Source organism: Rhincodon typus, chromosome 21 (genome assembly GCF_021869965.1).
Source record: "Rhincodon typus isolate 14 chromosome 21, sRhiTyp1.1, whole genome shotgun sequence".
In the NCBI taxonomy this organism is placed as follows: domain Eukaryota; kingdom Metazoa; phylum Chordata; class Chondrichthyes; order Orectolobiformes; family Rhincodontidae; genus Rhincodon; species Rhincodon typus.
Window position 1 is genome coordinate 19,179,399 of NC_063352.1, and position 12,718 is coordinate 19,192,116.

At 42.1% G+C, this 12,718-nt stretch overlaps 1 protein-coding gene across 2 annotated transcripts in view; it reads right to left on the reverse strand.

Moving 5' to 3' along the window:
- The window catches only part of cyth3a (cytohesin 3a), a 77,555-nt gene that overhangs the window by 15,167 nt on the left and 49,670 nt on the right, over nucleotides 1–12,718 (reverse strand). For both annotated transcript variants that reach the window (XM_048609274.1, XM_048609273.1), the window contains exons 4-5: nucleotides 8,752–8,818; nucleotides 403–521 (exon numbers count right to left, since the gene is read on the reverse strand). In XM_048609274.1, the coding sequence (XP_048465231.1) occupies nucleotides 403–521; nucleotides 8,752–8,818 (186 nt within the window). The remainder of the gene's footprint in view (nucleotides 1–402; nucleotides 522–8,751; nucleotides 8,819–12,718) is intronic.

Genomic DNA, 12,718 nt, shown 5'->3' on the forward strand with positions numbered 1-12,718 from the left:
TAACTGAGGAAGGGTCACCGGACCCGAAACGTTAACTCTGTTTTTTCCTTCACAGATGCTGCCAGACCTGCTGAGCTTTTCCAGCAACTTTGTTTGTGTGGTGCATAACCTAATTGAGCCATCATGGACAAGCATATTGAGTTACTTAAGTCAGAGGTGTTGCTTACATAAGTCTAAACCTGAAGAAATTCCAAAAACACTCGGTGTATAAGACCAAAATTACACGCAAAAAAAACACCACCATCCCTCTCCACCTCAACCCTTAAAACTATAATGCACAGGAACCACTAAAAAATACACTTCCCTCACTACATACATTGCATCAACCTGATGTCAGGTAGAACCAAAAGCTAACCTCTATATAAAATCTTACTACAGCATATTGCGTGAGCAAATACTTACCTTTCACCCAAATAGTCTCCAATGACTGTTTTGTTTAATCCTTCTCCCTTGTATAGAAACTGGGCAATGTCTTCTGGTGTGTTCTGGAGCAGATCATTTTCAATTAGAAACTGGATCCCCTGCAATCAGATAAAACAACACTCAAAAATCGTGGTGCAAAAAAGTAGCTTTTGACTGAGGTTCTGAGGCCTCCTCCACTCTCCTGCCCACCTCCCCAACTCCCAGCTTGTCTCACAGGCGTTGGGGCACAGTTGCAGAGGCACCTCATCCAAGTGACCACTCTGCCACAGAGGTATGTGGACAGCATGTACGAGCAAGCCGGTTGCCACACGCACACACGCACGCACTTTCCAGCAGGGATCACCAAATTATAATCAGGAGCAGAAAGCTGTGGGTGCCTGGGATTAGGGGAGGAGGAAAATTCAAGAGTTACTTCCTCTCTAAGCTGAAAGTATGGAGGACAGATGACCATCCCAGAAATTGTCTCAACATATACCTTGTGTACAGTGGTAATGTCTGAGCCAGAAGGTCCTAGGTTGAAGTCTCACCAGATCCAAAGATGTGTCATAACACTTACGAACAAGTCGACATTTATATCTATAGTCTGTACACTAGGGGAATCTATAAACAAGAACAGGATTGGATTCTACTACAATGCTCCCACAGTTGAACAGCATGCCAGCATTCCCACCAACATACCTTGGCACACCTCTGAACAGCACTGCTTGGATAAGGGAACAACCATAAGAAAAAGACAAATTGATGTTTTCAAAAGGTGTCAATGGGTTTGCTGTTGTACCAAGATTACAAATGACTTACCAAAGTGGACAAGTTCTTAAAGTACATTTAAATTCTGCAATATGCTGCTTTAAAAAAAATCTTATTGCAGTAACAGTATGCTACCTTTAAAGTTGACAGTCTAGCCAGACTAGGATGGTTTTGCATCAGCGGAAAGTTTCAAGTTTAACGTAGTTGAATTCTGAAGAGACCCTTTAATCTTCCTCCATTAAAAACTGAATAAAGTAAAATTTCAAAATGGGGCTGCTTTTTACATCAAATGCAGCTATTAAGGGATTTAAAAGTAGGTAAAGTCAAGAGACAGATCAGTTTTTAATCGCACTGAATACAAGCTTGAAGGTCTCAACGGTCTCTTCCTATTTCTACGTTATAGAAAGGAAGCTATTCCAAACACAATGCCAACTTCTGGAACCAAAATGCAAACATCTTCGGTGCTAATGAAATTTCATACAACCCTTGATTCCACAATTACTCAGGTTTCCCGTTTGTCTGTTGCAAAACATTTTGTCAAGGATCACTCAATGGCAAAAACATCGAAAGACAACCAACCCACCAATCTAATTGGATGCTTGATTAAAGTGGGAAAGAAATATTATTACAGGCACATAAATGTCACAGATCTGGGAAAAGTTATTTGATGTAACAATAGGTAAATTCCACCACTGGGAAGCCCAAAGAACCCGAGGGCACAGATTCAAAGTAACTGGCAAAAGAAGCAACAGCAACACAAGGAGTGTTTCCACAGAGTGATCGGCTATAATTTGAAATGCACAGTCTGAGAGTTGGGTGCAGACAGGGCCAACTGAGGCTTGTTTAAAGGAATTGGATCATTATCTGAAGAAGAAAATGTGCAAGGTTGGGAAGAATGGTAGTGAAGTTGCTCATTCAGAGTCAATACAAACATGACAGATCAGTGCAGACACCATTCTCTGATTCTAAGTAAGATATGGGCTCCTATGGCCACATTAGCTCAATTTTAAAATTCTGGATCTAAGATACCTTCAAGGCCCATCCTTTCCTATCTCTGTAATCTCCTAACTCTACAATCCTCCAAAGTATCCAACCATCTCTAATTCTGGGCCTCTTGCACATACTCAATTTCCATCATTTCACTATCACAACCAGCCTGGCCCTCTAGCTCTTGAATTCCACCCATCCACTTCCCTATCTCTCTCTCATCTTTTACGACGCTCCTTAAAATTTACTTCTTCAACCCAACACTTAGCCCTGTGCTCTTATATCTTTTGATGTGGCTCAAAGTTAAATTTTAGCTGATAGAAATCTCCTACAAAGCATCATGGGACCTTAACCTGTGTATTGGCCACTACGAAATAAAAGTTCTTTTTAATCATCATTTTCACAAGTCAATATATGCAAATAATATCTTGTAATAGTAGAGAGAAAAATCAATATTAAATCAATCACAAGGAAGAATAACATAAGGTATGAAAGTAGATTCACGTAAGGCACTGCTAGATGTTGCAAGTGAAAAAAAGTAGGATTGGTATTCTGTACCAACAGCTTTAAACCAGCTAAGGGCCCCACATAATTCTAAGTCCAACTTGCAAAACTCATGTGAAGTACAAACTTGCCCATCTTGGGTTAGATGACCTGCAATGTCTATGCTCATTCCTCTCCTCTTTCCCAAAGTATTGGAATCACAGCAACAAGAGGCCAGCGTTCCAATATGTTGGACTTCAATCAAAAGATATTTTATACTTTAATTATCCTCCTGCCATGGTATTCTCTACATTTAAAATTGCCTTGGCTTGCTAAATAACTATCCCCCGTAAGCTATACATCTGTAAAATATCTTGCTGAAATCTTACACACAGTTTAGTTACCAGATTAGGACATAGTGCATTCCTCCTAATGCTGTGGAAGTTATTTATTCTCATGTTTTTCCTTTTCTTCACCCTCAGTGGGCAGTTCAATCCATTCTTGTTAAAAGACCTCTAAACATACCACATCAGTTTATCTGATCACAAGGTCGGATAAAAGAACCAAACCAAACTACCCAGCGTCGGCTGGGACTCCAGGTGTGACAACGGGTCACAGCTCTGTCAACCCTGCAAGTCCCACATTCTAACTCCCTACTTGTGCCATAATGGGGAGAGCTGACTCACGGACTAGTTAGAAAACATAAGGTATGATTCTGTGGGAATGAGTGTGCCCCAGACAACATCATTATAAATCTCACCATGCTGCCAGCTAAGACAGGAGGGAGTTACCGTATACCTCTCCAACATCAACTCCAGATCTCATGAAGTCCCATGGTATCAGGTCAAACATGAGCAAGGAAACTGCCTGCTGATTATCATCTACAGACTTCACTCTTGGCTGATGATTCAGTTCTCCTCCATGTTGAATACCACCTAGAAGAAGCACGGAGGGTGGTAAAGGCATAAAATTAATTCTGGATGGGAACAAAAAGTGGCTCAGTATCACCACTACTGATCAAATTGGCTGAGATCTAAAGGACATAGTTCTAGACTGGGTCTGCAGGTGGTGAGGGAGCTAACAAGGGAAAAGCATACTTGATCTCACTCTCACCAATCTTCCTGCAGCAAATGCATCTGGCCACGGCAGTACTGGTGGGAGTGACAGCCGCACAGTCCTTGCAGAGAAAAGCTCCCATCCTCACATTGAGGATTCTCTCCATCATGTTCTGTCACACCACCACCACGCAGAACGAGAGAGATTTCAATCAGGTCTAGCAACTCAAGACTGGACATCTATCAGGTGCTGTGGAGCATCAGCAGCAAAATTATATTCGATCACAATCATGACCTGCAAATCCCCCAGTCTAACATTACCACCAAGCCAGAGATCAACCCTGGTTCAATGAAGAGATTAGGAAGGCACACTTAGGAGCAGCACCAGACATGACTGAAAATGAGGCAACAACCTGGAGAATCTACAACACAGGACTACTTGCATGATAAGCAGTTTGTGAAAAACAGGGCTAAGCAATACCATAAGCAACAGATCAGATTTAAGCTCTGCAGTCCTACCACATCCAGTAATGAATGGTGATGGCCTATTAAACAACTCACCAGAGGAGGTGGCTCCACAAATATTCCCATCTTCAATAACAGGGAGCCCAAGACATCAGTGCAAAAGTTAAGGTTGAAGTATTTGAGACCATCTTCAGCCATAACTGCTGAGCAGATGATCCGTCTTGGCGTCCTTGAGGTCCCCAGTAACACAGATTCCAGTTTTCAGTCAATTCAATTCACTCCACACAACATTAAGAAATGCTTGAAGGCCCTGGATACTGCAAAGGCTATGAGCCCTTAAACATTCAGGCAATAGTACTGAAGCAGTGCACTCTAGAACTTGCCACACCTCTTGCCAAGTTGCTCCAGTACAGTTACAATGCTGGCTTCTACAGACAAGGTGGAAAATGGCCCAGGTTTGTCCTTTTCACAAAAAGCAGTCAAATCCAAATTGGCCAACTACTGCTCCAGTGTACTCTTGATCATCAGCAAAGTGATGAAAGATTTTATCAACATGGGGATCAAGCAACACTTAATTACCTGCTCAATGATGTTCAGTTTGGATTCTGCCAGGTCCACTCAGCTCCTGACCTTGTTACAGGTTTGATCTATCCCTAGGCAGAAGAAACTAACTTGAAAGGGGAAGGGTGGGTTACCGTCCTCCACATCGAGCTAGCTTGTAACCAAGTTTGGCACTGAGGATTCTTAGCAAAAACTGGAATCAACAGGAATTATCAGGGGGCAGGGACTATCCACTGGAGTCACTTCAAGTACAAAAGGTAAATAGTTGTTGTTGTTGGTCAATCATCTCAGCCACGCAACATCAGTGCAGGAGTTCTTTAGGGTAGAGTCCGACATCCAACATCTTCAGCTGCTTTATCAATTACCTTCGCCTATCACAAGGTCAGAAGTTTTGTTTTAAAAAGTTCATTCATGGGATATGGGCATTGCTGGCTGGGCCAGCATTTGTTGCCCATCCTAGCTGCACTTGAGAAGGTGGTGGGGGGACTGTCTTCTTAAACCATTACAATCCATGTTCTGCAAGTACATCCATAATGCGGTTAGGGAGGCAGTTCCAGGATTTTGACCCAAACACGGGAAGTACAGATGTTAACTGATGATTACATAATGCTCAGTACAGGGAGGTGATGGCCTGGTAGTATTATCACTGGACTGTTAATCCAGAGACCCAGATAATGTTCTGGGGACCTGGGTTCAAATCCCACCACCTAAGAATCTGATTATGACCGTAAATCCATTGTCAATTGTCAGGAAAAACCCATATTGTTCATTAATGTCCTTTAGGGAAGGAAAGTGCCATCCTTACCTGGTCTGGCCTACAATTGACTCCAGACCGACAGCAATGCGGTTGACTTTTAACTGACCTGTGGGCAATTACAGATGGGCAATAATGCTGCCTGGCCAGCAACACCCTCATCCCGTGAATGAATAAAGAAAAAAAACTTTCAACTTCTGAGTAATCAGTGTATATGCAGCGAGTTCTGGACAAATATCCAGGCCAGGGCTGAAATGTACATTTGGATTTCTTAAGTGCGAAGCTGTGACCAACTCCAATAAGAACGAATCTAACCATCTCCCCGTGACATTCAATAGCATTACCAACACTGAATTCCGCTACCCCCCCCAACAATTAACATCATGGGGGTTACCACTGACCAATAAACTGAATTGGACGAGGCATAATATTGAGGCTACAAGAGCAGGTAGATCCCAGGAATTCAGCACCAATTAACTCACCTCTGACTCTAAAAGCCTATCATCTACAAGGTACAAGTCAGGACTGTGATGGAATACTCTCCAGACTGCAAATGCAACAACTCTTAAGAAGCTTAACACCATCTAGGTCAAAGCAGGACATCAGACACCTTCAACATTCACTCCACCACCACACAATAGCAATGTGTACCATCAACGAATTGCACAACAAATTACACAGCAGCTCATCCAGGTTCCTTTGAGAGCACCTTCCAAATTTACCTCCTTAACACCTGAAAGGACAAGGGCAAGAGATACATGGGAGCACCACCACCTGCAAGTTCTCCTCCAAACCACTCACCATCCTGACAAGGAGCTAAAGCATAACTGCTTTGTCGTCATTTGGTCCAGACCGCAAAACTTTCTTCCAAACAGCACTGTGGGAATCTCTGTACCACGTGGACAGCTCAAAACATCAGCTCACAAATTTTCAAGGGCAATTCGACTTGGGCAGTAAATGCACAGCCTAGTCAGCAATATCCACATCTCAATTATGATTTTTTTAAAATTTCTGTTTCACCCCTATTAAAAATAACTCTGCAAATTCCCTTTTCATGCACACATTAAATCCCCACCACCCTCCCCCAAATTTCTGGGTCTGAAACATTAACTGATTTCTGTCCACAGATGCTGCCAGACTTGCTTAGCATTTCCAGCAATTTCTGTTTTTGCTTCAAATCTAACCTAGCCTCTATACAGTTACAGTTAATGATCAGAAAAATGGCAGAAAGGATCTTCAACAGAACTATCAAGCAGCACTTTCTCAGCAAACACCTACGCTCGGTTCGCACTAAACAACTGCACCTCCCAGTCGCGAACCATTTCAACTCCCCCTCCCATTCCCCACACGACATATCCATCCTGGGCCTCCTGCAGTGCCACAACAATGCCACCCGAAGGTTGCAGGAACAGCAACTCATATTCCGCTTGGGAACCCTGCAGCCCAATGGTATCAGTGTGGATTTCACAAGCTTCAAAATCTCCCCTCCCCCTACCACATCCCAAAACCAGCCCAGCTCGTCCCCGCCTCCCTAACCTGTCCTTCCTCCCACCTATCCCCTCCTCCCACCTCAAGTCCCACCCCCATCTCCTACCTACTAACCTCATCCCGCCCCCTTGACCTGTCCGTCCTCCCTACCTCCCCACCTACACTCACCTTTACTGGCTCCATCCCCGCCTCTTTGACCTGTCTGTCTCCTCTCCACCTATCTTCTCCTCTACCTATCTTCTATCCGCCTCCCCCTCTCTCCCTATTTATTTCAGAACCCCCTTCCCCTCGCCCATTTCTGAAGAAGGGTCTCGGCCCAAAACGTCAGCCTTCCTGCTCCTATGATGCTGCTTGGCCTGCTGTGTTCATCCAGCTCTACACCGTGTTACCTGTTCACCAATGTTCAGTTTGGGTTCCACCAGGGCTACACACATTCCGACCTCATTACAGCTTGGTCTAAATATGAACAAAAGGGGTGAACTCCAGAGGTGAGGTGGGATTGAAGCTCCATCTACCTACACACCTCATATCTGGGGCTCTTAAACAGCAGACTTTCCTTCGAGTCAATAGAGGTATTAAATAAACCCTAAAGAGAACAATGGAGAAGGCTTTTTAAACTCCAGCCTCTTCTGTCATGCAATGAAACCAAGATCTGTACCTCAACTCTATCACCGTGGCACCATATCTCAATACCCAGTATAGCAAACATTAACTAATCTCAGGTTTAAAACCATTAAATTAGCATTTTTTTTCCTGTATGGGAGTGAATTTTAACACTTTTTTGATTCTGTGGGTATGTCAAAGTGTTTTCTCACTTCTTTTCTGAATGGCCTGACTCTGATCTTAAAATTACTGACCCTTTTCGTGAATTTTCACCACTCAAACATGGAAAACATTTTCCCCTATTTACACTCAAAATCCCAAAAACCTGGGATTGAGCAAGCACACAAGGGGCAAAAGAAGCAGAGGAAAAAACTCCATCTATTTGCACCTTCAATAACCTCTCATCCCAGTTTTTACAGTCAATGAAGAACTTTAGATACATATTCGCCAATAATTTAGGAAACAGCCAAATTGTGCACAGCAAGGTCATTTCATTGCATGTCATATTGAAGCAGACCACAGATCAGCAAATGTATACAGATCAGAGCATGAGTAAAGGAGTTGGGAGGTCATTTTGCGGCTGTACAGGTCATTGGTTAGGCCACTTTTGGAATACTGCATTCAATTCTGGTCTCCCTGCTATAGGAAAGATGTTGTGAAACTTGAAAGGGTTCAGTAAAGATTTACAAGGATGTTGTCACGGTTGGAGGGTTTGAGCTATAGGGAGAGGGCGAATAGGCTGGGGCTGTTTTCCCTGGAGCGCGGAGGCTGAGAGGTGACCTTATAGAGGTTCATAAAGTCATGAGGGGCATCAATGGGGCGAATAGTCAAGGTTTTCCCCCCCCCGTTAAGGAGTCCAAAACTAAAAGGTATAGGTTTAAGGTGAGAGGGGAAAGATTTAAAAAGGACCTAAGTGGCAACTTTTTCAGGGGGTAGTGTGTGTATGAAATGAACTGCCAGAGGAAGTGGTGGAGGCTGGTACAATTACAATATTTAAAAGGCATCTGGATGTGTACATGAATAGGAAGGGTTTAGAGGGATATGGGTCAAATGTTACCAAGTGGTACTAGATTAATTTAGAATAACTGGTTGGCATGGACCAGTTGGACCAAACGGTCTGTGTCCGTGCTATACAGGTCTATGGCTCTATAATAATCCAATGAAACAAAATAAAATATCCATTACCTTTTTGGGATCCATGTTGAATTTCTTTCTCCCCATAGCCATTTGTTTATTTCTTTGAGTTGTTTTACTGCAAATATCAAAAGATGAAATTAAAATGTAAGGAATTACAAGTTTTTAAACCCATTACTATTGAAATTGCAGCAATGCAAGTTGTGCTTGTCCTCCTGAACTAATCAACACAGGGACATGAATCCTGTTGTTAAGAAAATGAGAAATATGATTTAGCCTTTTGAGCCCACTCCACTATTCAGTAAGATTATGCTGTTTTTCTACCTTATGTTTATCATAATCCTCGATTCCATTAGCATCTGAACATCTATCAATCTCTGTCTTGAATATACTCAATGGCTCCAATAGTTACTGGAAATATCCACAGTCACTCTTTCAGTGATTTAATCCAGACTGGGACAACATGACAGAGACTGCAAAGGTCAAGTTAGTGACTAGTTCACCTACACTATTCACCCTGCCCGAAGTCACTGCTTCTTTCCTAGGGTTGCCTGGGTTACTTGAGCTGAGAGGAATTTGGTGCTGTGTAGTCACAGGTTACACCTTCCATGGTCATCACAGCAACAGGTTCTACTGCCTGATCCTGACACCATCAATACTCAATACCTGGGAACAGCATCTCAGAATAAAGGTCAAGCCATTTTAGGTCTGCCATGAGGAGGAATGTCTTCATTCAAAATGGTATCTTTATTCTTTATTTGTTAGGCTGTGGAAGCTCAGTCATTGATTATATTCAAGATTTAGATCTATAGATTTCAAGATATTAATGACATCAAGAGATATTGCAGCAGCATGGGAAGAAGGTGTAGAGGTTGGTGAACAGTGTGCATGTGTATGTGTGTGCTGAATGTCCAGATCCTGCCTTTATGTTTCTGTTATTACAGCTTTGCACAATGTACATAAAGAAATAAGAAAAGTTGATCCGGTTAGCTGATGACACTACAGCCAGGAGACACAGATTTAGAGGTTCTTTACAAGATATGAAGAGGGTTGAGACAGAGAAGCTTTTTAGTTACACAGGTGAACAGTAATAATCTGGAACTCACTGTCTAACAGGATAGTGGAAGATTTACAATTTCAACAATGAATTAGAAGGGCATTTGAGGAAAATAAATTTGCAGGATCATGTGCTTCTAACAGAGGGAATGGAACTGACTGGACTGCTCTACACACAACTGCGAAGACTCCATGAACCAAATGACAACCTTCTGCCGTAATGACTGACTATAAAAGCACAGAACCCCTCTGGATTAGCAGAAAATGGATCTGAATTGCTCTTCTACACTCCCTTTCTGCTCGCAATTCCTCCTCCCCTAGTTACCAACATGAGTGCCAAACCTGCCACACAGCCTGTCTCCAGTGAAGGGAACTGAAACCTTGGGTTGGTTGTTCCATCTTTAACCCTACAGTCAGCAAAGCCATTCAAATCAATCCTGCAGCTTTAGTTCTTGTGGATGGTGAAGGGTACTGACGTTCTGGGCATAATGTAGAGGACAGCAGCCAGAATGATACCTGGCCCAAGGGCTCCTCAGTTGGGAATATCAGCTTTCCTTTGAGAAACATAGGCTTACACTGAATAAGTCTGAAAGTTTTTTTAAACTAAAAGAGATTGGACTCAGACCAGTTAGAACTGTTCTAAGAAGAGTCACTCGGCCCAAAACGTTAACTCTGATTTCCCTCCACAAATGCTGCCAGATCTGCTGAGCTGCTCCAGAAATTTCTGTTTTTGTTCCAGTTAGAATTGTCACTGCAGACGGAAGAGACGGTAGGTCCAGAAGTCATGCATATAAACCATGCTGTATGACTCTATGACTCTATAAAGATTGATAGGTAAATAGCTGGTTTGGACATCAGGAAAGACTTTTCATCAGATTATTGCTCAGGAGAGACGGCAACATTTAGTATGGAATCAGTACAGTTCTTTTCTGAATAACGTATGATGTTATCTTTTAAAGAGACATTTCCTTAGCAGTGAAAATGTGGAACCCACTACCATGTGGAATGGATGGGGTAAAAGTGCATTTAAAGAGTTGATAAATAAGCATGAGGGTGAAAAGAGGAAATGGTGGAAAGTTAGATGTCGCTACCTGCAACTGAGTGTGCAATCTCTACAGTCCCCTGGAGCCCTACGTGACAGCCTTAGACATTTCCCTAAGTTTCTGTGAATTAGCAAGACTGAGTATGTATTCTGCCAGGAAACAGCACAGCTTGGGGAAGGAGTCAATGCTATCCCTATAGACGTGGGTTTGATGATACTTCTCTCAAATCTTAATTTATCTTGCACTGCATTGCATTGCATCTCCTGTAAGGAGAAGAAAGAAAACCTAAGACACCAAAGTTGTCTGGAACACAATGAATGTGCTCAGTAAATATTGGAACGGAATCTGGAAACCTCCTAGATTGTGCAGTTTGAAACAGGTCAAGGTACTCAAGTCAACTGAGGCAGAGAATAAAGCAACTTCATTTTTCTAATGTAAAACTAGAGGAGTCTCAAAATTAAAGCAGACTGCATTTAACATTCAGTTCTGACCCTTTGGCAAAACTCTGAAGAACACAGCCCAGAAGTCATCCAATATCTGCCATTCTTTCTTTTCTAAGTTGTCACTTTTCTTTCTCCTCCTTCTACCCCATTTCTTTCTTTCCAAACCTCACATCTCATGCTGACATCTATTCTACAGTTAACAGGAATTTCCTATGGCCAACAATAGCAGTTATTTTCTATGCATGAACATGAAGCCATGCTAATATTGAGAAGTTCAAATGGCAAAATGGAACATCACAGTCTCTTGTTACCCAATTTCAAAGTACCCACTACAAACAGAGGCTGCTGGACAGAAAGTTCCATTCTGATCTAGTCGAAAAACTTGGCTATTTCTTCACTAGGTAGAATAACAGTCAAGGTAATGAGATCCCCTTCCATTAGTCAAAACATGACTGCCTAATTCAGTACAGGATGGGGATAAAACCACTGACATACATTTTCTTCCAGTCATCCAGCACCTTACTTTTAAAGCACTGACTTGCTTCTCTCTCTCTCTTTTCCTTTAAGACACACTTTAAACCTGCCTCTCAACCAAGCTTTTGGTCACCTGCCCCAATATCTCATTATGTGGCTCAATGATATATTTTGTTTAGTAAAACTCTAGTGAAGGGGCTTGCAAAGTTTTATTATGTTAAGAGATCCTATATAAAGATAAGTTGTTATTGTCATCATTCTGTTCAAATCTTTCCATGACTTTTCATCCTCTCTATCTTTGTAACCTCTTTTAGCACCACAACCAACCAAGGACTCTGCGATCCTTTACAAGTTGTTTCTAGCACATTCCTGATTTTTATCACTCCACTGCTAGCAGCCATGCCTCAAGTTGCCCCACATACAGGAATTCCTTCCTCAAACTCTCCTCCTTTAAGATGCTCCTTCAAACCTACTTGCTTGTCCCCATATCACATTGTGTGGGGTTTGGTGCCAAATTTTATGTTAATGCTCCTGCAAAGCACTTTGAAACATATTACTACATTATGGATCCTTTATATATTGAAATTATTGTTAAACATAGAAGCATGTTGTTTTGGCTCCAAAGACTAAATGCAATTGCTGCAAACTCTTAAAAGCTGTCAGCATTAGTGCGTGTCATTTTCCTTCACCCCATAAAGATGGGAGTGACATTTAAATTAGAGGTCCAGCAGTAAATATCAGCATTAACCATTTGACCAAAGTTACAATCGAATCAATTCCATCCTAAACACAAGAAAAAATAAAAATACTGTTTGTTGTAATTTACAGAGTCAGGTCTCCCTCATTCTTACGAAGATTGAATTTGGGTTCTACCAGGGTTGCTGAGCTCCTGATCACATTGTAGCTTTGGTCCAAATGTGGGTCAAAGAGCCGAACACCAGAAATGAGACAAGAATGACTGTCCTTGATATCAAGGAAGCATTTGATTAAGTGCAGTATCAA